Raw genomic sequence first — 26496 nt, 5'->3', positions numbered from 1 at the left:
GGGGTAGTTTTAGTTCCATCTGCTCCTTGAATCTCTCCTGGGCATCTGGTCCTAATTGTCTTTTATTTATTTTGGCAGCAAGCACCTTTCCTTTCCGTCATGAATTCTTTGTAAGCCTCTTAGGGTTCCTTTCAGTTATTATCAAATACATGTGGACATGATTTATCGTGAGGTAGATTAACAGAATGTTCACCCAAATGCTTAGTATTTTTGGTATAACATGATAAAATAACCGAAACATGAATGAAAGATGCGCATCCAACACTGCTGTCGGATTTTTTTTTTTAACTGCTGTTACGATTTCACTGTGGTGGATACACACACACATACATATAAATAGAGAGATTTTTCCATGTAGTGTTTAAATTCTAGATAAGTGTAAAAAGTCTGGATCTCTGCATATTTTTCTGAACACTCAGAACTTACACGACTCCATGAATCACAGCAAACTAAAACTTGACACTTCTATTCATAACAGTATGTGTATTTTTTTTAACTATTCACCTTTGTCCGGCTCTAATGAAAAGTATATATCCAATCACTGTCATTGAGCCACAGAGAGCTTTTATTGTAAATGATGATAATGTACAAGAAATAATTAAAACATGACTGTACGGAGCCTTCTTCCCAACAAATTGCTGTCTTCATTATTACTGAAACACAATTATCACGCAAGGAAGATATTTTCAAAGTTCTTTTAGGGGATTTGGATGATTGTTTCTCCTATTTTTTAATGGCAGTTTGGTAGCAGACACCTTAAGCAACTTTGAAAGTTTAGTTTAAATTGTATGATTCTTTTTGTCTTTTTGATTTCTATAACACAAGTATATCTGTATTCTTGAGACAAAGGCTATTCCTAAATTTACATGATTCAGGCTTTCTAATTCACTCTAATTCTGCTCTAATTGTTCATTTGTTTTTATTATTTAAAAAGAAATCTCCAAATGTGCTGGTTTACAGCAAATGTCATCTCTTCCGGCTGGGTAGCAAAATATCTTTGACAAGATAAAAATCTTTGACCATCCATGTGGCCATATGGATTTTCTCTTTGTATAGTACATACTAACTCTTCAGTGGTCCCTATTCTTTGCTGACTTCACACTTGTATTAAAAAAAAAAAAAAAAAACTTTTTGCTTATTTATCTTCTATCCCTGATTCTCTTGTTTTCTTCCAAAACTTTCTTTTTAAAATTGTATTGTACATTTTTCAGTTCTGTCTTCTAAGCTGGGCATCCCATTCCTGTACTCCACCAGTATTATTTCCAGTCCTCAACTTCCATAAGAGCTATTACATCTTTTATGAAGGGGACTGTCCTTCGGTGTGCATCCTTTTAATAGGAGTGATACAGTCCATGTGTTTGAAAAGATCCTTCTGTATACAGTAAGGATAGGGCAGGAAATTAAGGACAGTAAAATGGGTTAGAAAACAAAAATGTCACAAAATGGATTTAAGGGGCTGGAAGTGGATGTCGGTGTTTTTTTTGTTGTTTTTTTTTTGTTGTTGTTTTGTTTTTTTCAACTATCATAAAGACTTGGAATGTGCAAAGAATTTTGATTCTTCTGTGGGTGGATGAAACTTTTCCCAGAGAATTGTAAATTGGCATATCTAATCACTATTTGCCTTCCCATTCTATATTTTAGATTTAAAAAACAAAAACCTCTAAAGTTGTACATTTAAGTCACAAGGGCAGAGGTGTTTGGTACGCTGATAGAACTGCACTAGTAAGCAGTGATGGTGACAGGAGGTCTCAGAGCAAACTGGAGGGTTCTAAGGGGAAAAAGCTGGGAAGTTTCACCTTCTTTGGTATAGCTTTTAGAAGCTAGGCTTTTATTCTTGTCCTTTTACAAAAAGGTGAACTAAAAGCAAATATTTGAAAGTATACTGGATTCTTAATGGTGTTTAATTTAATATTTTTTAAATTCTCATAGCTCTATTCATTTTTCTGCACCTAGTTCAGTATTTTAATGCTGTGTAGTTATCAAAATTGCAAATATTTTGCCATTTTTTATTACCACTTTTCTTGTATTTGCCTTTAAAACGTGTTCAGTGCTGCTTATAACCATAACCATTTCTGTTAATTTGGATTGGTGTAGCTTTTGATGAAACTCTGACTTTCTGTGACTCATTTGAAACTTTATGATAGGTTGCTCTGACTCAGTTTCACTTAGTTCATATTTTAAGTCAATAAGCCACTTGAGAAAGAAAGAGACAAGGACACCAGCACTTGGATTTAAGAGCTGTCTTGCCATGATTTCTGTGAGAGCTGTAAATTTTTTCTCCTCTTTCATTCCTTGGTTTCTCTTCCTTTAATGGTGGAAAATCGCTTTTTGTATTCTGAGATTCCTCTATGGATCTTTACAAATTTTCTCAGATACTTAAAATCCTTCACAGGTGTTTCTTAAAGTATTACATTTTATGTGCCTTTCATATTGTCTGATATTGATAAGACAAAAACAAAAATGGGAACTGCTAAGATTATAATGGATTTTTTTCAGCCTCTCTTCACTCTTGAGTACTTCTCTAGCTTTTATATTATTACTCTATCTTTCAGCATCCAAATACAGACATGAGAAGATATACAATTTTTAAAAAAAGTCATGAAATGTTGAAGAGCCTTCCTTATATAGTTTTAATTTTCTCTTCAAGCTGTTGCTGTGACTTCTTGTTTTTCTTTAAATGTCTTACATTTAGCTACTGAAGGACAAGGGTTTTGCTCTTTTGCAAAGTAGCCTTTTTATGATTTTGATATTGATGTCACATCTGGATAGTCCAAATTCATTTTTATTGCATTGTATGGTATATACTTGTTAAGGATTTAGTGCAACTATAAACATCTCCAGAACTCCCCATAGTAGGGATAAACTATGAATTATGGACTTGCTAGAATGGGCTATTTCTTTAAGGCAATTTGAACCTCTGTAGCTCTTCATAGAGATTTTGTTAAGTAAATCAATGTTTGTTTGCAAATATAAATTGCGGAATACTGCTTTGGTAATTGCATTGTTATTTGCCTTTTCCTGAGCAAATAATACTAAACATTCAGATGCCTTAAACTGCATTCTTGAAACTTCCTGAAAAAGAGGTTTAGTGTATGTGGTGTAGTGCATTCCTTAGCCTGTGTATATGTAAAAGATGGCAATAATCAACGCTGATTTTAAGGCACTGAACATCTGATCTTCAGGTCCTCCATTCCCAAAATTTAAATCCTACTGCTTCACTGTGTAAATAGCTGGTGCTGATTATGCCTCTTAGATGGTCAACTTTCATCAATAGGTCTGACAGCTTAAAGTCAGAATTGTTACGCTTATTCTGTGGACAAGGAAACAGAGGCATACAAATGTAAATTTACTTATTCTTCATCACCTGGGAGTTTGAGATAGACCCTAGGAATTTGTTGTCTTTATCAGGAATAGGTTTTCTATTTCTCCAGATGAATCCAATATCAGAAACTGTGCTCGCATTCTCTCTTATACAGCATTCTCTCTCCATCTGAAGGAAGGGGGATATTCAACTTTCTTATGGCTTTCTGATAAGGTGGGAGTGAATGTTCCCAGAAGAGCAGGGCTCAGTACTTGCCTTCAAAAAAGGGAGCGAGGAGCAAGCAACCTGTTCTAAGCCAGGCAGCCCAAATGTGATTCTCAGAGGAGTACTAGAAAAAGTTTTACGTTTTAAAAAAGTTCTACTGGTAGTTAGTCTATAACTGTGATCAGTGTGTTTCGGCTACTTTTTTTGTGTTAATTTTTTCTTGGACTTGCTGGCAGGAATGTACAACCAAAACATGAAGTATCAAACATTTGGGCTTCAGTAAGATTCTTGACACTGACCTGCGTGACATTCCCTTAAGAAAGCTAGCAGATGCCCGACTACAGGATCAGCGACTTAACTTACTGTTGTAACCACTTCTCACTTGAGAAAAATGCCATTCCTCCACTTTATAGGCTTCAGTTTCCCTGTTTCATTTGAAGGCTCCTGACACCTTTTCACCTCCTAACTACGTCTAGTAGCTGAACAAACAGCAGATGCCATCCCAGGTCACTTAGGTGTCTTTGTGCTGCCCTGCACACGGTATAGAAGAAGCTGTAGAAGCCCTTAGCTGTAGGTTTCAAGTCTCACAGTTAACCTGTTGGAAGGCAGTAGAGCAAGTCATTGTCACCAAAAATGGGAAGATGTTGTACATGGTTGGTGGTCCCCAGGGACTGGTAATATGTCTAATGTTACCCTATATCATAATTTGTGTTGGCTCATTAATAAGAGAATACTCTTCCAAAATGCCAGTGTCTGATAGGGGTTGCAATTAGGGAAATGCAGTATCCCCTGAGTATCTTCACTGTTAGTTAAGTGCTTGGTATTGGAAAGAGGGAAGAGGTAAATAGGGATTAGTATAAGAACCATAACGCAGAATTTCACCGGGAGTTGGGTGCAGCGAATCCAGCTCATTGAATCTGTCCCTCTAGTTTTTCTGTACCCTATTTCTCCTATGCTGAAGGGGAATTATAGCAATTTGGTTTTATCGCATGGAGAACTAGGCTGATAGATACTGCAGAAGTTAAGTGGCCAGATTTTATGTAGAAAAATGAGATAGATATAAGTCGGGGTAAGCTTCATTTAATTATAAGATATAATAAAGGAATATTGTGGTTTTTTGTTTTTTTTTTTTTAATTAGGATATTTGTTACAGGATTATAAAATGTTTGGATCACTTGTTCAGGATAAAAACATTGGGCATACTTTTATAACATTATCTTATAAATGGAAAATCCTAAGACTTATCACAGGAATATATTCATAGTATAATGCTCTACTAGTTTGAGCTTTTGTATGGCAATTCTCAGAAAGAGAAAATTGTGTTATAAAATCACATTTTTTTTATTTATTCTAGTGTTACAAATCTTAAATACCGGGGAAGATGTGAGCCTGTGATTTTAAGAACTCTTCAGTTTCTAAATGACCTTTCAGTTGGATATCCTTTTTGTTGTATATGACACTATTTGCAAATAATAAGGTAAAATTTAATGAGATTGTTGTTGTTGTTTTATGTGCCACATTTTAAAACCAATTAGGATGTTAATGTTTATTTGTTTTGGTTTATCTTTTCCTCTGCATGGTTACTGGTTTTTAAAAGGCAGGGTTATTTTCACGTAATTCTTAGCAGCAAATGAAAAATATAACTAGTTGCTTATGGTTATCTATCCCATTCGGAATCTTCTTGAAGTCAATACTGGTGATGAGTTCAACAGTACTGAGAACAGGATTGATTCTTTAAGCAGCTGGGAACAGGATTGGTTCTACTTTGAGGATGAGTTAACTAAGAAAAGAAGCACGAGTCAAATTTTAAACACAAGCCTCTTCATATGTTTTATTTTTGCCTCACTGGAAGTTCCTCACTCTGTCAGTGTCATCATTAACACTGAAGAAAGCCACAATTTTGCATAAGGATGTTTGTCTGGCTTCTAGTATGTGAAATTTTTTCCCAAGTCATTGATGCTGAGTTGCTATTTGTTACAAACCTTTTGTAACTTGTGCTAATATTCCCTTGTGTATCCTTAGTTGGAGAAGAATACGGTATGTGGCCTTCCAGTACCTAAAGGGGGCCTACAGAAAAGATGGGGATGGACCCATTGTCAGGGTGTGTAGTGATAGGACAAGGGGAAATAGCTTTAAGCTAAAGGAGGGTAGGTTTAGAGTAGGTAGAAGGAGGAAATTATTTACACAGAGGATGGTGAGGCCCTGGAACAGGTTGCCCAGAGAAGCTGTGTGTGCCCCATCCCTGGAGGTGTTCAAGGCCAGGTTGGATGGGGCCCTGGGCAACCTGATCTAGTAGGAGGTGTCACTGCCCATGGCAGGGGGGTTGGAACTGGGGGATCTTTTCTAGACAGGAGTACAGACTGGGAGAAGAGCACACTGAGAGCAGCCCTGCGGAGAGAGACTTGGGCGTTCTGGTGGACAAAAAGCTTGACACAAGCCAGCAGGGTGCGTCTGCAGCCCAGCAGGCCAACTGCACCCTGGGCTGCATCACCAGAGAGGTGGGCAGCAGGGGAGGGAGGGGATTGTCCCCCTCTGCTCTGGCCTCATGAGGCCCCACCTGGAGTCCTGCATCCAGGTCTGGGGCTGCCAGCACAAGAAGGATGCGGACCTGTTCGTGCAAGTCCAGAGGAGGGCCACAAAGATGCTCAGAGGGCTAAAGCACCTCTCTTGTGAAGAAAGGCTGAGTTTTGCTGGAGATACTCAGCCTAGAGAAGAGAAGCCTCCGAGGAGACCCCATTGTGGCTTTTCAGTACTTAAAGGAGTCTCATAAAAAGGATGGAGGGGGACTCTTTACTCAGGTCGATAACGATAGGACGAGGGGAATTGGTCTTAAACTAAAACCATTCTATGATTCTAAAAGGTGATAGATTTAGACTGTGTGTTAGGAAGAAATTCTTCACTGTAAAGGGTAGTGAGGCACTGGCACAGGTTGCCCAGAGAAGCTGTGGATGCCCCATTCCTGGAGGTGTTCAAGGCCAGGCTGGATGGGGCTTTGGCCAACCTGATCTGGTGGGTGGCACCCCTAGAATGACAGGGGGGTTGGAACTTTAAGTCCCTTTCCAGCCCAAGCCATTCTGTGATTCTAAGAACGATCATTCTTCATTCTTTGAATTTTCAGTGAATTGAGCAAGAAGATTTTTTTTTAAAAGTGGTAGTTATTTTTGCTGTGACAAAATATGTATAGGTATACAACAGATAATAAACCACCAGAGCTCATGAAAACACTCAATAGTGAAATCCTTTGCTGTTTTAAAATAAAAACAACTTTTCAGTAGTTTTCTAGAGAAGATTAATTGTTAGACAAGCAGAGGGGTAGGCAGGTGGAATATGACGACTGGAATCATTTTATTTCTCCATAGAATTCTAATCATATAAGAAGAATTTTAATATATTTCCTTGGGTTGAAAGATGATTGTAGCTTTCCACATTCTGTAAGTGAATTTTGTTCAGTGAAAATCAAACAATGTGTACGTTGACATACCATTAAACAGCTAACTCGAGATATTCTTAAATATGCATGTTTATGTTCTCATGGCATCACAGAAATAGGACTGGAAAGGACTTGAAAGTGAAACTTTACTAAAAATTTTTACAAAAACAGAAGGGAATTTATTTCATTAATAAGATTTATGAAGAGACTAATGAGCTGTCTCTTTTTTATGGGATATACTTACGGCTTCAGTAGGGTTCAAAATGTAAAAGTGACCAAGAAATTTAACATGGTGCCCCAAACTTACAGTGCTTGCTTATTTATTCATACATGTATACTTGCTGAAATAATCAGTCTGATGTTATTGTTAAAGCCAACAAGCATCTAGCATTTCATATTGTATTATGGAGGCTTTCAAAGGCATTTATTCACATGCTAGCTCTCAAGAATGGGGGGTCAGTATAAACTACTGACGTAAATAATACTTTTTCCAAGGCTGAAATGTCTTGATAGTTTTAGTTTTCAAATTACTCAAATTATATTTGCAGTAAATGAGTTTCTGCGCATGAAATAGACATAATAATATCAGGACCTAGAAAGGATGAAAAAATAGATGTTTAATAACCCAAGCTCTCCTGAAGAATAAAATTGTGATGAAATTGTATTTTTCTTCGCAGAAACTTGCTAACTGTTGCAAGAGCAGTTTCAGACCCCTATGCATAGTCAGGATGTAAAGCAGCACTGCCTCCATAAATATACATCTTAAACCTCATTGGAAATGTTTAAAGACTAGTAAAAAGTGAGATTAACTGAAAACATAAATACCAAAAATGTATTCAATTATTTTTCAGTGGAAATACTTCAAATTCTGAGAACAGTAGCTTTTCTGCTTAGATGGGTGGGGTTGTACAAAGACAGCTTTAATGCTGGTTCACTTCACTGTGATGTTGTATTAGTTAAGTTTAAAATTGTGTTCCATGGCAAACCATAAAAGATTTCAAAAGTATTAGACACCCACTTTTGTGCTGGAATTTAATATGCAACTTTTTATTGGAAAATAATCGTCCTTGTCTGGCAAAATCCACCATGCAATATTTCTGTTAGTAGGCATAATGCAATAAAGACAGGGAGGGCTATTTATCACTACAAATTTTGAGGATTTCAGGATTCTTTTTATTATTTTAATATATTTCTTTGGTATTAAATCAGAAAAATGATAAATTACACCTGTCGAGGCTGTTTTTCCTTTTTCCCAGAAAATGATGTACAACCCAATTTCACTGGTCATTTTGGCTTTTAAAGATATGTATTTTTTTCCTATAAAAAACTCTACCAATAGTTTTTTTTAATAATAATACTGAAGTACTTTTTATTTCAAACATATGAAGTAGTTTATAACTACTTCCTGGCATTGCAAACTTTGGCCTTTTCACATTATATTAGTTTTTTTTTTAAAGGTATTAGGTATATATTGCTTTGAAAGAAACAGAGTATTGTTAAGATGCTGGATCCAGTGGATCAATTTTCAGTATTTGATATAGATTAAATTGTGGCTAGCCTGAAAGGTTAAAATAGTAATTTATTTAATTTCAGTACTTGTCCTGTAAGTCAATCAGCTTCTAGACAGTCTTCAAAATTGGTATTTTTTTGTGTGTTTAATACTCTCTTTTTTCTAAAGGATAATCTAGAATTAAAAGCAAATAATAATCCCAGTAGCTGTACTGTATAGTAGAGGAGGAAAAAAATGAAAAAAACATAGGACATTATTAACAACAAAGGCAACAAATGATTGGAGCTGGTGTCATGGTTTACATTACTTTCACAATTATTCCAGGTTTGCATATTTCGAAATATATTAGCCCAATTTGATTTCAAAGCTCAGTTATTTGAATTATAAATCATTATGTCCCTCCTAGCTGATCAGTCCTGAAATATCTTTGAATTCATTTACATAATGGAATATGTTACTCATTCCTTTATGTCTTTGAAGCCATAGTGCTCCCTCATGCATGTTTAGTTTTTTCTAATAATTAACTTTTTCACTGTATATTTTTGTATCAAAATAACTACGGTTTCATTGTTACTTTGTACAATAACTTGAGTTAAAATATTTATGGTCTCTCAAAAATTCTTTATCTGTGTCTTTGTTAGTCTTCCAGTGTTATGAAAGATTCTCTCTTTTAACGGGGAAAAAAGAATGTAGCTTCGCGGTATAAAAACAGGCAATGATATGTAAAATGCTGTAAGTTGACAAAAGAATCATCTTAAAACTAGATTAGGAGATTTTCTAGTAGCAGCTATAAAACCTATTGGTATGTTTTTACCTGTTAAAAAAAATCCATTTAAAATGAAAAAGGAAATTGTTTGTTCCTATAAAAGTAATCCAACAGAACACTTGCACCAATTATTTGCAGGGATGACAGAGTGAAGTACTTGGAGAGGGAGGAAAAAAATAACAACCAGCGATAATAAGAGTTACGGGTATTTGTAAAATCTTCTACGTCTGTACAGGAGCATATGCACTCCTGTAACATTATGCAATCACATACTGATTATTTCCTAAAGAACTTCATGAATGCCAGTGATGAACTGTGTTCAGCAAACAAATGAGTCCTATTTTTATAATACTTGTCATAGAATGTACAAGCCCATAAGTCTCTTCTTTCATTTCATGCCTTCATTGCCTGTGAATGTTGATGCTTTTTGAATATTTCTATGGCATTTCTGAAAAAGTATATTAGTATACTTGGATATGTCAATGCAGAACTGAGACACTGGAATTTAACTGACTTGCTGAAAGTCATAGAGCAATTTTCCTTCAAATGAAGGAGAAGCAGGAGTAAGAAAATCCAGGCCATCGCTTTGCCCATGTCCTCTCCTCACTTGCAGACATCCCTGGTGGCAGCAGTTACCTGCTGAACAAAAGCTCACAGAGGTGTTGTCATGGCGTTTATTGGAATGGCCAGTGTTATCTCCTTCCCCCAAGCCCAAGTTCATTTGAGCTGGGGAATTAGCATGTCTTCATGTGGTTAAAGATGCTTGTAATTTGCAGCTAGGAAAGGATTCAACTTGTGAAACAAGTCTTGAGCTTTTGACCTTTAAGGCCTTCTCTAACTTAATTTTTGCAAGTTCAGCTTTTGATTTAATACAGAATAGGTTACTTTTATGCTACTTAGTGTGCATCTCCCTGGGAGCCGTTGTGTACAAGAAGGTGCAGTCGGACTGAGGGTTACCATGCCAGGACGGGGCCAGGCAGCTCCTGTGGAGAAGTCGGGAGCTCTGCTAGTGTGGCGCAGAGGCCCAGGTGGCGGCCAGGGCCTGGCTCCGTACTGTGGTGGTTACTTGGCATCTGCACCGTCACTGCCTTCAATTTGGCCAGTCTGTGGAATGGAGGAAGTCAGTTAATGCCTAGCAGTGGTCATTTAGGTTGGCTTTATGTGTACAAGGTTGAAAAATTGGCGTTACTGTGGAAGTATCCATAGATACGTCTAAAATTCCCTGCTGTACTACCTTGTGTTTGGCTTTGCTTCTGAGCCTTTGTATGCTCCTAAGAAATTTCCATTTGCTTCTTAAACATCTGAAAATTCTTTGGTTTAGTGGTTAACATAGTTGAATGTGGATGAGATACACTTTTATTTGTAACTGAAATAATGACAGGCCTGTAAGATCACATCCATGATTTTGAGGCCATGACTTCAGTGCTGCTCAGGGCTGCTGCCCATCCCATTGCCAAGGCCAGTCACACAGTTCAACACAGGCAGTTGCAGAAATACTTCTTTTCTACCATGCTGATAACATGGGGCTGTCTGGGGAAAACACACTACCATTTATTATCGGAAACTCTCTGTTTAATTATAAAAGTCATTTAGTTCATTTGTCTCTTTTGTGACTAGAATATATGCCATGAAAAGTAATTGCTTTAATTAATAATAGATTAGGTCTTTAATGTACTAAAGAATATCTCCATGACATATTTCTAGATGAATTTCAAGATTTTTTTTTTAATTTACGTTTGTTGTTGTTTCAGTTAGGTTTTTTTTTTCTGACTAAAAATTCCTGAAAGTTTGTACAACCTGATAATGTAGTCATAATATTGCAAGGCTGATATTTCCTTAACACCTGCTACTTATAGTCTCCTAAAAAAGCTTGTGAAAATAGAGGCTGTGAAGTTCATGCTTCAGAACCACACAGTAAGTTTTCTTAGAACGTTAAAAAATGTTAAGTTTGTAGTAAATTTTGTAGAATGCTAAACTTTTCACACACTTGTGTTTCAACAGAGTAAACACTTCCCTTTCTTGGGCATCAGTGATAATTACAGCCTCAGTGACCTTAGGTGCCGGACAATGTTCTACACTGCTCTCACTCGTCTTCTCATGGTAGATTTAGGTAAGGTCCTCCTCAGACATCCCTGAGATGCCTTGCTGTCTTGTTAAGAGTTAGTAATGCTATGGATTTTTAAGTTTATTTAACTAATTAAAAAGCAGTTTAATTGTACAATAAATATTTATTTATAGTGGTATTTAAATCACTGCCTATTAACTTTAGAGATTTATGGCATTAAGCAATGACAGCCTATTTGTTGCCTTCTGTTGGAGAAATAAGCAAGACAAGTTGATACTTGTTTTTTTTGTGTTTTTTTTTTTTACATAGAAGCACTTCTTTTATCAGATACGAGGTATTTACAAAATACATGATTAAATAAGTGCTTTGAGATTCTCGGTAAAGTACTGATTATGCCAGAACTTTCCAGCTTCCAGTAAAAGTATTGTTGTTGGTTTTTTTTAATTCATTTATTCATGCAAGTTCCTAATATACAAAAACCTTCAGTTTAGTAAGAACAGTAGCCAGAATTCTGCAGTTCAACCAGCAGTACTTGAGCATGCACTTGGTATTACATCTTGAGACGTTTTTCGGAAATCAGAACAGTTAGATGCATGTAAAACTCAATGTAATAGCTCAATGTAATAAAGGATTCAGTCACTTGGAATCCAGGCACAACCTTTAGCCACCAGACTAAAAGGCAGAGCTCCATCTGCATTGCCTACCTCTTTCTTGTGTAGATGGGGGAAGGCTGGGCTTGCCAAAATGAACACTGAAACAAATCATGCGTTAGAGAAGCTGATGAAGAATGCAGCGTGTCTCAAATTGCCATAGTTCTGATAAGAGGCCCAATTCAGAGTTGTGGACCTGCGTCAGCTAAGGATCTGCCTTACAGAATGCTTTCGTGAGTGTGGACACCTGCAGATGTTCTTATAGTGGGCCACTGACGAGGGCTTCCAAAAATAAGGTGGCAAGTCTTTTGTATGCTGATTTCTAATCCTCATACAAGGACTTGACTAGACAGCATATGGGCAGAAGATTGGCACAACATTGTAAGTCAACAGTAGCTGAGATTCCCTTTGATGATAATGGATTCCTGTAGTGTCTGCCACTGAATGCTGCTGAAAACAGTTGAGTTGGAGATGAGACCAAACTATGTTCATCAGTTTCTGTTTTTTTTTAAGAATGGCAATTGTGAGCTGGACCTGTGATTACTTGCAGTTAAAAAGGCTTTCAATACTGGCTAAGTGTCTTATTTACATAAGCAGTACATACATTTTTCTAAAGCAAAGTAGGTTACACATGTAGTTTCAGTAGCTTCTCCTGTGGGGGAGAAAAAAAAAGATTTGGTAAAAACAAGATTGCAAGTATTAAAAATTACATCTCAGAGTACAGGTTGTGTAAAGATACACCAGACAAACAAAATGCAAGCTTGTTACTTATGACTGGCTTCAAGCTAATAGATCATTGTGATTCTTCTGGATTGACAACTCTACGAGATCTGAAATGATCAGGAGTATCTGAAGAAAATGTATGTCGGTCTTTTGGCTATTGTCCTTTTTGTTCCTACTGGAATAAATTTGGATTTGAACTGGTAAAAAAAAAAAAAAAAAAAAAGGCACATCTATAGAAACAAACAAGTGTGAGCTTCATGTTAGGATCCAAATTAAAAAAGTAAAGGATACACGTATTGTGCTTTCTATGTGTTAGTGCAAGCATTAAGTGACAGTACTCTTGTGAATCAAAAGATTTTTCAAACTGTGCATAGCAGCATTTTTAGACCAAAAAGCATAGTACCAATTGCATTCTTCAGCTTTTTCAAATTACAAGAAGAACTTATATATAATCTTCTCATGATATATCTAAATTATTTACATGGGAATAGTATGAAGATGAATTATCATTAATGGGGCTGTTCTGAGTAATAGTTTGATGTAGAAATATTTTGGGGGGATGAATGAAATACAATAAATTCAGAGTATTTACATTTTAAACAAGGTGCTCTTAGAGTAAATAGCAAAATCAAACTATATTAGGAAAAATCAGTAGTATTTTATTCAGTATTATTTAGTATTTGCTTCAAAATGCACTTGGGTTTCTGCTGAATAATTTCAGCCTTGTATTGATATAAATATACTTTGATATCTGTGTGCCCCTGGTTGTGTTTTTAATAATTTTGGGGGGCATTTAGAATTGCACCATTTTGTCCAACTGGTTCTTGGTCCAAGATTTCTAAAGTAAACTGAATATTCTTTTGTGTGAATTACATAGTTACCAAAACTAATAGAAGAACACCAGAAAAAGTTGTGTTTAAATAAAAGTTTTTATAAGGATTAATAAATTTTTATCACTTCTTTCGTTTTCTTCTGCACTACCAAAAGCAGTAGATCTAAACTGTAGAAAATACCTTCAGGAGCTATTCTGTGTGATTTGTCAGTGTCCTGTACTTACAGGCATATGCAGTCATGCTCAGTGCCAAACCTCTCCAAGTAAAGCAGGTTTAAAACACTATTGCCTTAAGCCACACACAGACCTACTATAATGAACAAGTGATGCAATTTTTTTCCTCCCCAAAGGACATAGCGAGGATATGTATGTGTAGTTTGAATTATAGCAAATGAACAATTTACCATAGTAGGTTTGTTTAGCATCGTTTCTTCCTTTCCTCATTAATACTGTGCTGCTCATGGGATGTGAATGTGGCTCATGTGAGAATGTGGAAGAAATGTTTAGGTAGTAATTGGATATGTAATTAAGAGGAAAAGCATCAGGATATACAATACATAAAGAAATAGGAAATAATATGATCAGTAACTGTTTAACTTCTAAGAGCGTGAGAGGAAGCTTTGGTTGAGCAAAAATTAGGAGCACAAACTAATACTGTATTGGAATTGACTGAGGAGCTAGAGCTGGCTAAGGAAGGATAGAAAAAGCTGGATAAATGGTCTGAGATTACCATGAACGAGGGGGAGTTCACAAAGGTTCCAGAAATGGTAAATAAAAAGACTGACTTGGGTTGAAAGGAATGGAGAGAAGATGGCAGAGGAGACAGGCAAAGATGGATGGGATTAGAGTCCAGTTCCCCAAAGTCCACCAAATCCTATTGCTGCCAGCAGGGGATTTGAAAGCTGCCACGAAGTGTCTGAGCCTCCCTAGTTCTGCATGTGCAGGATGCATAGTTTGCTTGAACATAGTTTGCTATTTGAAGGTTCTGATACTGTTCTGGACCAATGCAGCACACTTAAGTTATCGGAAGTGTTTCTTTTGCTTTTAAAAAAAAAAATCTGGAAAGCTGGACATGGAAGTCCTACGTGAAAAGGAAGCAGTTTAGGTCACAAAGCCAAGTATTCAGAATTGAGAAAATGCCATAATTGGGTTTGACTATGAAACTTCCATTTCCTCTCCATTGGAAATATATATGTTGTTATGAGACAGCTTTAGTTGTAGGATCACAGTTACTTCTGTCAGAGGATATTTGCCTCTTTCAGTTCAGATGTGTCTTCCTAGCTTAATGAGTAACTAGTGAGTAGTTTTTTTCTGGGTTGTCACCTGGATTTGTATGTTAGTCAGTATGTTCTGTTTTGAAGACAGAAGTTTTCTTCCTGGCCTCTTCTGGGTGAGTGCTTTGATCTTTGCAGTATCCCTGTGAAATAGGAAGCTGGAATTAAACCCATTTTGCAGATGAGTATATGAAGAATAGAAACAAATTTGTAAAGCTTATGTTAGGTTTGGCAGTGGTCTGTAGGTTTAGTGGGTGGGATCCCTGCCTATGGCGGGGGGATTGGGTTTATGTGATCTTTAAGATCCCTTTGAACACGAGCCATTCTATGATTTGTGCAACTAATTTGATGCGCAAAAGACTCAGCTAACTTCAGTTGCAACTTAGAGTATGTCTGTTTTATCTATCAGTTGCCCAGGAAGTAAGAATCTATAATTAATGGTATTGTTGGGAAGCAGAGAATGAAAAAGGTCCTAGTGTTGGTTCAAGGAGTAGTCTGGACCAAGTGCTGTGTTTGACACTGACCATATATAGATGCCCTAGGCAAAGATTACACAACTATTTCCTCTCTATCTTGATTTCCCCAGGCTTGATTAGCCAATGAAAAGAGAAGGGAGAGAAGCCCTATAGCAAAGAACTCTTTAAAAAGCATAAGTTAGTTCCTACTCTGCATTGCTCTAGAGAGGAATTAGCATGCAAGAGGCAAGACACCCTCGTTAAACACCTAAAGATAAGTAGCACCGAGTACCACTTCCCATGCAAATTGCCATTTATAAAAACTTTTTGTTGTTGTTTATAATTACATGTTCAGCATCATGACAAGGCAAAGAAACAGTCCAGTCTTCCAGCTGTCTAGCCAAGATGATCACTTTTTTTTTCCATTCCCACAACATCTTGCTCATTTACTCCAAATTCACACCTCTGAAACAAATGAGACAATGATGTGATACAAATAACCCCAGCATAGTCCGGATTTATTTCCATGGCAGATTCATCCTATATAAATAGATAGGAAGTAGAAAAAATAGCATGTCATCATAAAACATTGTGATTTAAACATTGTGCTGTGAAGCATACACAGGGAACGGTCTAATTTACTATTGCAACTTTAAATCCAATGTCTTCTAACTGTTGAGTCTCATCTATATTTTGTGAGTGTTTTTTCTAATGTATTGAGCAAATGCTGTCAGATTAACAGAGAAAACAGAAATATGGAAAGGATAAAGGTGTGAAATGTGGAGACATGCTAGTCTCAGATACAAGTTGTTTGTGATCAACAGTTTGTCTTTTGTTTATAGCTCAGTAAAAAATGTCAAACCTCAAATTGTTGTTCCTGTAGTTCTTCTGAAAATTCTGATGATGTCAGTGAGATTTTTCTATAAAAGCTTAAGAGACTGACCCTTATGAACAATGGTGTGAATATGATCTGATGCTTTTGCTGTTTGTTTTGTTTTGTTTTGTTTTTCCTGTAGGTGAAGACGAGGATGAATTTGAGAATTTCATGCTGCCTCTCACAGTTTCATTTGAAAGTGTGACTCAGATATTCAACAGTAGTTTTGAACAAGAAGAGGCAAAGGTAGGTTTATTTCAATTACAGGGAAATAAGTTATTGGTGTAAAAAACTGATAGTTGGGCGGGCATTTAGCAACAGATTGTCATCTTTCTTTTGTCTGTCTCTGTTGAAATGCATATATGTGTATGCTTATATGTATATTAATACCTGTATAAATATATATAATTAAGAATGTAGACAATAGGGATACAAAAATCATGAATGGCTATCCGAAAAGAAACCTTGTACAAATATCTGATAAAACCTTTGGGATTTTTCAGTGCTTACAGATCAAGTGACCCCCATTTGAGCACCGTTTATAATCAGAAAGATACATTTTTCTTCAGTGATAGTTTATCTGTTTTGTATGTAACATTTCCCTTTTCCATACTAGTATCCTGTTTGTGTATATTAACATATTTATTTGGGGGTATAAGGAGACATGTTGTAACACACTTGATAAAACACTGCTGCTTTAAAGTATTTTTTTCAAACAAGAATTTATTATATAAATCAAGACTTTATTAAATGGCTGGGCATATATGTATAAATAGGAACTGGTCTTGAAGTATTGCACCCTTAAACTGAACAAAGTGATTAGGATAACTGATAGCTAAATAAGGTTTTTATGTGCCTGTGGGAGCCATATTAGGATTGATTTGACAAGTCAGTTCAGCTGTGGCAACAGTCATAATATCTAACACAACATTATGTTTTATTAGTAAAATCCTTAAGTGTAGCAAGCTGTTTGTGTCAAAACAACAGTATATTTTAGGGAAGAAAAAGATTTGCTAGATACAAGCCGCATCATCAGGACTGATAATACTTAAAACACTATTGCATTAAAGAGAGCCCCTTCTACTGTCACTGAATAAATAGTTAACAATGCACACCGGAGTGCTTGCTCTAGCTACGCAGGGTAATTTTGAAGACACCCTAACAGTAATTTCTAATTCACTATTTTAAAAATTTTCACGAGATAATGGAAAGTTAAATGTACGTCACCACTTTTATCTACTTCTTTTCATAAGAAAATAAATACGCTAGAAATATTTAATAAATAATTTATATGCAATATATCTCACATTACAAGAAGATGCACAATGCACAATAATCACTGGAGTTGAGCTATTATTTTTTTAAGTAGTACCTGATACTATTTCAATATTTACCTAATTCTAGTTTCCTCATTTGTTGTTTATGTATTTGATTTTAATAACTTTTCATTTGTTAAATACAGTTAAACTATTTTGGAATCATCTTTTATATTTTAAAGTTTAAAATTCTAAAAATTCAAACAAAGTGGTCATTGGATAGCATTATCCTTCTGTAGGAAACTGCATTTACCTCGTGAGGGTTCAGTTTATTAAAATAATTTTGCTGTTGTCCTGTCTGGTTTGCTTGAAACCATCTTAGTAGAGAAATTTTAATGGAGTGCCAGTGATATATTCCTAAACTAGCAAGTTCTTAACGACCCTGGAAAGTGACTGCTTGATTACACTTTAACGGTATTTGCAAATAAAATCACAAGTAATTAAGGGGAAATCTCCAGGCTTTTGAGCAAGTTTGATGCATGATAACTGCCTGATTCAGCTTCATCTAGAGTAATGCTGTGTAGACAAGAGCTACTGAGATCAATAGCAACATAATGATAGTGGCAGAATTAAGTGAGTAACCTGAGAACTGTGTCTTCAAAATGCATGCAGCTGCCACAAGCCAGGGCCACACAGTGCACTCCGTGCTTCCGTCCTAAATGTTCATCAAAAGACGCCCTGCAGGAAAATGGAGTTAGATGCTCTTTATTGCTGATCGTGTCTCTTGCCACATTTATCAGGGAAATTGGATTAGCAGTTGGCAGCTGCAGGTAGACAAGGTTCTGCAGTGATTAAATATGCAGCTTGGCTGCATTTGTTGTGACAGACCTTTAGTAAATTCTACTGTAAGCACCATCTGTCTAATTTGTATAAAGAAAACTTGGTGCTTTAAGCTACTGATAAAGAACTAAATCTGTTGCTTTATCATAAACAAAACTTTTGCTCTAAATTCTCTTAAACATAATTTATTAGGTTAAAGCTATTTTTCTATCATGATGAATAAATAATACATGCAAAAGTGCTTTCAGGTACTTCATTTTGCAAGTACTGAAAACAAAAACAGTTCAGTTCTTCAATAAAATGCTTAGTATTCCAATCCACAGGGAGATGACACTGTTAAAATATCACTATGAAAATGGTCCAGGACTGCCAAATTCATTTAATTTGTGGTTTTTACTAGGACTTTCTAACTGGCTAGGGTTTTTGTTTAATATTTCTGAAATACACCATTGAAAAACAATCACAGCAAGGGAGCTCTTTCTTTTTAAAATACATTTGTAATCATTAAATCTGCATATAAAACATATGTTTAGGCTTCTTTTCCAGTGAGATCAAATATAATTGAAGATGGCTTAAGTAATTACGTACTTTCCTTTTTGCCTTTTTTTTTTCCCTTTGCTGGTTCTTTCTTCACAGTTTTATATTAATAGGAAAGATGTCCAATATTAAAACAGTGGCTAATTTTCTCCTAAGAATTTCAAAGGCTCCTGTTGACAATCCGGTTAAGTAATATATCGACTGGGTAGCCGGAATCTCTGTCGTACCTTGTTTATGGTCGTGACATCATCAGGTTTGATAGAAACGCATGAAAAACAGTATCTGAGGAAAAAGCAGTTAAATAGCAACATGCTATCTTTAGCTGGTTTGTAGAAACTCCATGCTGTTAAATTATTTAAAATCCTTGATTTTCAGCTTGCACACATTAAAAGTTTTCACACTAAGTGCCAAATGTTGCAAACAGCACTTTAACAGAATGATTTTGCTTTGATCCCTGTAGCAGTTCCTGAATAATTTATCACAGGTTATTGCCTTAATTCTGGAGAGGGATAGAGCAATAAAGGCAGATGAAAACACTCCAGTTGAAACACCTTGGGGCCTGCTCATTCCTCTGACACGGCTCTTTTGTTGGAACTATTTAGAGGTTATTAAGACGTGTCTCCAGAATTAAGAGTATGCTGTAAGGATGAAGACAGCCATCTTAATTCTAAAGACAAAGCGCAATGACCCTTCACCTTTTTTTTCCTTTGCTGTTATTATATAGTAGAATTATGAGGGTAATATTATAGCTGCACCCAGTAGTGCCACTATAGTTAAGGGTCTGTCAGACTTTCCATTACAAACCCCATTTTGGGGGTGGGTGGCGTGAGTAGTCTCGTCTGTGTTAAATTGTGTTAGTCAGACACTTGGTACATGTTGGCAAGTCATAGTTTTTTTTTTTCCTGCAAATATTTAAATGATCCTCTCTTTTCCTTTAAAAATCCATTGAAAAATCTTATTCAGGACTTTGAACCAACACACAAGAATTCTTAAAAATTGGTTTGTTTTAATTAATCTTAAGGAGACCCATCTCTTTGGTGCTCAGGGAAGAGTACTTTGAAACTGAAATTTAAACAAAATTTTCCTTAGTAAGAAAATCAATGTGTAAGCCCACATACCACTGACAAGCTGTTGTTACTACGTGTTTTTTATTTACTGTGCTTCACTTCTCATCTTACTCGTTTTGCAGTTGCTGGTGTTGTTATCAGCTGTCACTTTGGCACAGAAATGGCTGGTGTTCAGTTCTGAATGAAGCAGTGTCTTAATGTATTCTTCAGATTGTACTGTTAAGTTTGCAGGGCTCTTTCAATCCTGCAGCATGACATCCTAAAAGTAGATGTACAAGTGTGTAATATTGTTTGTCACTAATAAATCTTGTGCATACTGATGCTCTTTGAAAACTTGCAATGGACTAATAAACTCAAATGTCTCAGAAGTTTTGTAGGTTTGGTGGTTGGTTGGTTGGTTTGTTTTTCCTCTTTTTAAGTGTGACTTAAGCAAATGTGGAATTTAGGATTATTTTTGTTCCAGATTAAGCTTAAAGATATTTTTGCCAGTCACTTAAGTGGAGCAGGATTTATCTCAGGATTCAGGCTGCCCTGATACTGCTAACTGTTGACATTATTTCGTAAAGTTGAGTTCCAATGGATAACTAAACCACCGAGTTCACTGGTATTTTATAGCATAAGAATATTATGGTGCTTTGTACATTGAGATAATTTATTAAGAATATTGTGGTTAGTGGCATGGACTTCTAATAGCAATATCTGAAGTCAAAGAATAGAAAGCCAAGAAATGTAGCATGTGTAGTAGGTTTTTTCCTTTCTTTAGAATCGAAGGTCAAATGTTGTTTGAAATTACCTGGTATTTGTATAGGCTCTCACAAATCTGGAACTGTAGTTTAAAGTATGTTGCACGTTGAGTTGTATTAACAGTTTATAACGCTCACAAACAATTTGTTTTCTAAATACATTTGCAAAAGAGTGTTTTCTTACAACCAGTTGTTTTTATAAAGACAGAATAAGCCTGTTACGGGAATATGTGTTTGGCTGGTTGTGTTTATCTAGTCCATGTTCCAGAGACCACAGTAAGATGGCGAGTTCTTTCCCTCTGAGTGCATCTTCAAACAAAGGCAAGTTCATGTCTTGCCAGGGGCTGTAGCTCCCCTTCTTCCTTGCATCAGCCTTTTCTTTGTGCAGTCTTGCTTACATCATTTTCCGTGGCTAGAATGGGCAAAAGATCCAAAATCACTCAAAGGTTTCCACTTCCTTGTATATGCTGTTGTATCTCTGTATCCCTTTGGAAAGAAGTATAAAGTGTTGCTGCCTAGTTCTTTTCATTCTTGACGTTTTGGCAACCATATCTGCTAAATACTTATTTTCTGTGTGGACAAAACAATGCACCAAGTATGAAAATACGATGAATATAAGGATAAAGTTACAATTTTGTGTCATATCTTCTCAGTATTGAACACTTCCTCTCTAGTGATTTCAGAGTTCCATTAAAGTTAATGAGAGTTGAGACCTCTGAGCATCTTGCAAGTTCAGGCCATTACAATGCACAACAGAAAGGAAACACAAATATTAAAATACTCCCAGCAACCTTACCAGCATTTCATAGGGAACTCAATTTATCCTCAGATAAATCTACGTGTGTGCCATCCAAGTCAATTGAACTAATGTGACTGTATATGAAAAGTAGAAATTAGCCCTTGTGTAAGATTACATTTAGCAGTTTAACAAGGCATCAGCCGTAATTTGCTTTTTATGTGACCATTTAGAATTAATATGTGAATCTTACCTTTTGCATTTCTCAGTGCTATAAATATTACAATATTATCATCAAGTGCTGCATTATTGAAAACTCTGTTTTTAAAAAGCAAGCTCCTTACTTTTTTGTTGCCATGCTTCTGTGATTTTTTTTTTTTTTTACTAAGCTTTGCAGTGCTGTGGTCTTTCATAATGAAAAGCCCTAGAAACCCCACCTTGCAACACATGGATAAAATTTATTATTACTAGTTCATTATCAAAAAGAGAATAGTTGTTTACATTTGAAAGTTGGTTTATATTGTGAAAATATTTTTTCATTCACTGGTATTTTTTTTAATGATTTCTATTAATTATCCTGAAAACAGCCCTTTAGTAGGGGCTAATTATCTACACAGTGTTGTCTGCTTTTGAGCTGAAAGGGTTCTGAAGCCACTGTTCAGTCACTAAAGGGGGAAAAAAATCATCTCGGAACTAACATTAATACAGATAGATGTTAACTTGGTCTTCTGTAAACAAAGACTTTTTGAAGAAACCTAACTTGGAAGATGACTTAAAAAAAAAAAAAATTAAAATAACAATACAATGAGAATCTCAGTGTAACCTTAATTGTAGCTTGTTATGAGTACCAATTAGTCTTACACCTCATTTAAAATATTACAAGCTTAAATGAACGCTTTATTGTTATTGTTACTTTAAATATATTAACGCAGGAAGCACTCTTAAACTTTAATACACTCTGTTCATATATTATGTTTTAATTTGCATTATTCATTAGTATAGGATATTGAATAATCAAAAGCATTTTCTAAGCATTTTGCTAGTGTTAGCACTATAAAACTTGTGGAAATCTTGTTTGTTGAAAGAATCTTTGTGCTTTTTATAAAAAAGGATTTGAGCGAGACATTTAAACTAATGAATCAAAATCAGATATGTGGTCATTATTGGCTGATTATTACTCCATCTGCTCTGTGCTAACGTGAAAATCAATTACTGTGTCTCTTTCCCACTGACAGCGTATGTTGATCGGGCTGGCAAGAGATCTTCGAGGGATTGCCTTTGCACTAAACACAAAGACCAGCTACACCATGCTGTTTGACTGGATGTATCCTTATTACACTATGACAATACCAGCTCTGTGCACAGAGGGATACCAGGCCCCTTGCATTAGTTTAATAGTATGGCACAGTGGGGAAGAGGAAACAAAGCTAAATGAACTAATGTGTAATCAGCTAAAATTACAGCACAATGGCAACCATGCAGTTAACTGGGAAGGACCACAGAGAGGTCACTTTTTTGTTATGTCACGCTACTAATCTAGAAAACATATCCAAATGGCTTCTCTCCTTTCATAAATCCATAATGTTTTCATAAAGAGAAAGCTGTGTCTTTAACTCAAAGCACAATGTACCTACATTTGGTTTAACATCAAAAGTGCTTAAAAAAATACTATATGAGTGCTATCTGGGGAGATTTCTCTCTCTGGTATGAATCATGTCTTTAATTTAGTCAGTTACTTTCTATTTATGTCAACTCTATTAATATCACAACACCTGCAGTCTTCTTGATCAGAAGAAAATGGACGTCTGAAAACAAAGTCAAAATCTTTAGGCTCTAGCTTTCTTCAATAAATAATGATAATGCAGCTCTATTTGCTTTCAATATCGTATACATTTTTATGCCAAGAAATATGATAATACTCATGGGTATTTTCTTAATACTTAGAGAAATGTTTTGTATTTTCATAAATACAGTAGCTGTAATTCTTTTTAGGCACACAGTCATATTAGTAACAAAATACTGCAATATGTAGTGAAGTAACTGAAATTATTGGTTTTATAATTTAGTTCTCAAAGCTGTGGAAGTGAATTATGCATTTGTTTATTTTACGGACGGAAAAAAAATAATGTTAAAGTATAATTGCATGTTTTATTAGAAATCAAGCTTTTAAAAATACTTTTGAGTACATAATGAAAATCTGCTGTTCACTCATTTTTGGGGGAGTATAAAAGAGGAATGCATTATCAGAAATTGTGGCTAGGAAGTTAGCCTGAGAGGACTTAAAGGCTGTCCAGCAGAGCCTGCTAGGATCTAATAGATGTCCTTACGTGGTGGGTGGTAGAATTCTTATGACCACAGAATTCAGATAAGCCCTTTTTAAGACCTTCACAAGCCAGCAATGATTCTGTTCATGTGCAGGCTCTGCTTGCATGACACAGCTTGCAGAAAGAAAATCCAAAACAGAAGGCAGTATAATCTTCATTTCCCTGAAAAATCAGTGGAAAGCATTACTTAATTTCAGTTTTAGAGGACTGGAGAAAAAAAAAATCTACCGAAGCCAGACTGTGAATTAGCATCTCATTTTCTAGTGGGCACCATTGGGGTACGTTTAACTTCATTAGTACTGTTTGTGCTTATGTTACCCTAAAACTTAATAATAGAACGTGGACGATGTATGAAAGTAGATCAGTAATGCATCAATTTCAAATTTTTTACTTTGTTTTTCCTAGTACAGTATGAGTATCGTGCTGTTCTGTGCAGAAGTACAAATCTCCAGCTGTAGAGGGAGGTATAAGAGAGACTTACCTCCTCTCCATCTGAAAAAAAAAAAAAAAAAAAAGATTCATATCATACATGGACGAGGTTTTTTTATGCAAGGATTTAGGATATGTAATCCTCAGGACCCTTTTCTGAGTGTTTTTTTTTAATATTTTATTAATTCTATTTAATGAATTAAACTAATTTCAAAAAAATAAAAACAGCCTAAATTTGGGGGATTTCATTAATCTGTATTAACAGTATAAACAGACTAAAACACATCTTTGTGGCGTTCAAAGCCCAGGCTTTCTCAGTTAGCTTTCTCTTGCACAGGTTTAAAAATTCTTTTCTTCCCACCTTTGGCTATAAATGGTAAATGCATGCTTCTATTCAGTGGATTTCACCTCATTTGGCTTAGTCCAGCTTCATCCAAATATTGATCCAGAGAATTACAGCAGAATAAGCTGCTGTTATCTCAGCTCTTATTTACTGTATATAAGGACAGAAAGGGAAATAGGAAGAGAAGGAATGGTCAGATGCTGATTTTATCATATTAAGTTTAAATATCCGTTGATTAATATATTTCTTTCGTAGTTTCAAATATAGCATCAGAAAATTAAAAATTGGTTTTAATATACCAAGTACAAGCTGTTTTGCAAACAGATCTTATTCTGTAATATTTTAAGCCCTAGTCTTTCGGTATTAAAAACAGCAGATATAGAATATTAGCCAAAATAAATCTGATTTTCTTGCATTTGTTCGGTAAATAAATAATACAGTTAGGCAAGGGATAAAAGCCTGGGCTTTTAATACCATAAGATGACGATAATTCTGTACTGAAGACATGCAGAAATAATTGTTTGTAAATCACTGGCAGAAGGCAGCATCGATAAACTTTCCAAGTGATTGCAGGAGATACTTTGGTTCTGATCCCTGTCCATAACTAAACAAATTACACTTAGTATTCTCTCAGGTGAGCGATTCTTCTTTTTTTTTTTTCCCGAGTGTTGTTTCCTAAGTGTTTAGGATTTAACTTTTGTCCAGTAGATGGCAAAAATGAGCAGAAATAATCTCTTTTAAGTCCTTTGGTCTTGCAGAGAGCGGGGGAGGACAACAGCATTGTATGCTCTCTTTTGCCATTGTGATTGAGTTATTAGATCGTGCTTTAGAGGTGAATCGTCAGGTATGCTGAAGCTGCACTAGATTGCCAAATAGGGCTGTTTTGTAGCAGGCTTGCTTATACTAATTGAGTTTCTCTAGCAAATCAGGCTCCTTGGAAAAAGGCCAAAGGCTTTTCATAATTGTATTGACAAGAAAATGAATATGATAAATGGTGTTCATTCAGCTGAGACAAGATTTATAGTTTTCCTCTGGCAAGGGATGAAGAGAAAATACTGATAATAATAGTAAAATTTGTTTTAAAGTTGCATTAGGTGATCTCTCAAAAGACTTCATTAAAATATTTCCAAATATTTTAAGCAGTTTTAGGTGTTAAGTATAGCATCTGCCCGAAGAGTTCCAGTAATGAAAGATGAAGGAAAACATACAAACAAACAAACAAAAAGAAGGGGGGGGAAAAAAGGATATGAAAGTCATTTATTCTTCCTGAAACATTGATATGTCAAGCTGTCAATGATGATTCCAGTACCTTGGCTTTGGAAAGTTTATTTGCCTTTTGTAATCATAACATCTGGTATCTGTAATTTGTAGGTCAGTCCTCATCATGCAGGTGTTCAGGCCTCAGAAAACCCCCATGCCAATTTGAGTAGAATCAAAGTCTGATTTTCTTAATGGTACGTTTCATTCTGTTATTTACTTCAAGAGAGCCTGGATGAGATTTTGAATGTTTAATCTGTTTTATTCCATACTAATGTGAGGCTGTAGTTTAAGGGTCCTGGGTCTTGCAGTCAGATAAGTCCATGGAGATTCAGTTGCGAGTTGAGAGTAATATCCACTTTTTGTTACTTTCATTTAGTGGTTCTTAAAGTTAGGTGGTAACCCAAAGGCATTTTTTTTCCTCCGTTACTCCCAGTTGATTTTCAGTATTTAATGACTTAGTTGTTTGTAAAAGAAAAGGGTTGCAATAAGAAAATGGGTTGCAAGAATTAAATTACTAGGTTGGCTCAGAGTTGCAGTCTGCTAGATAGCACGGGATGTATATGTGTGAGTGCATGACATTGTTGAAGTATTGTGCCTTTTTAATGAAGATCTCTGTATAGGGAGAGATACCATAACCATTACCTTTAGACAATTCATCCGTCCTGGAGATGCTTTATCTAGTGGATGGTCATTTAAAAGTTGCAGTTGACCTTGATATTCGGATGTTTGAGCATATGCTTCTTCAGATGTGGATCACTAGAAAAAAAAAACTACCATTAATACTTATTTATCCAAATTTGTATGATATTTCTTAACAAAATAAAACCATGTGTAACAGTAAGATGGCTTGATCAAA

General features: G+C 35.7%; 1 protein-coding gene across 5 annotated transcripts in view; it reads left to right on the top strand.

Moving 5' to 3' along the window:
* The window catches only part of RANBP17 (RAN binding protein 17), a 160077-nt gene that overhangs the window by 87355 nt on the left and 46226 nt on the right, over positions 1 to 26496 (top strand). For 4 of the 5 annotated variants that reach the window (XM_083798209.1, XM_083798210.1, XM_083798211.1 and 1 more), the window contains exons 16-20: positions 4881 to 4961; positions 11083 to 11146; positions 11234 to 11342; positions 16248 to 16351; positions 22520 to 22608. In XM_083798209.1, coding sequence (XP_083654335.1) covers positions 4881 to 4961; positions 11083 to 11146; positions 11234 to 11342; positions 16248 to 16351; positions 22520 to 22608 — 447 coding nt within the window. The remainder of the gene's footprint in view (positions 1 to 4880; positions 4962 to 11082; positions 11147 to 11233; positions 11343 to 16247; positions 16352 to 22519; positions 22609 to 26496) is intronic. The other variant, XM_083798213.1, reaches the window with a different exon arrangement.

This window comes from Anser anser, assembly GCF_964211835.1.
Source record: "Anser anser genome assembly, chromosome: 14".
Classification (NCBI taxonomy): Eukaryota; Metazoa; Chordata; class Aves; order Anseriformes; family Anatidae; genus Anser; species Anser anser.
The sequence above is the reverse complement of the archived record's forward strand: the minus strand, read 5'-3'. Positions and strand labels throughout refer to the sequence as shown.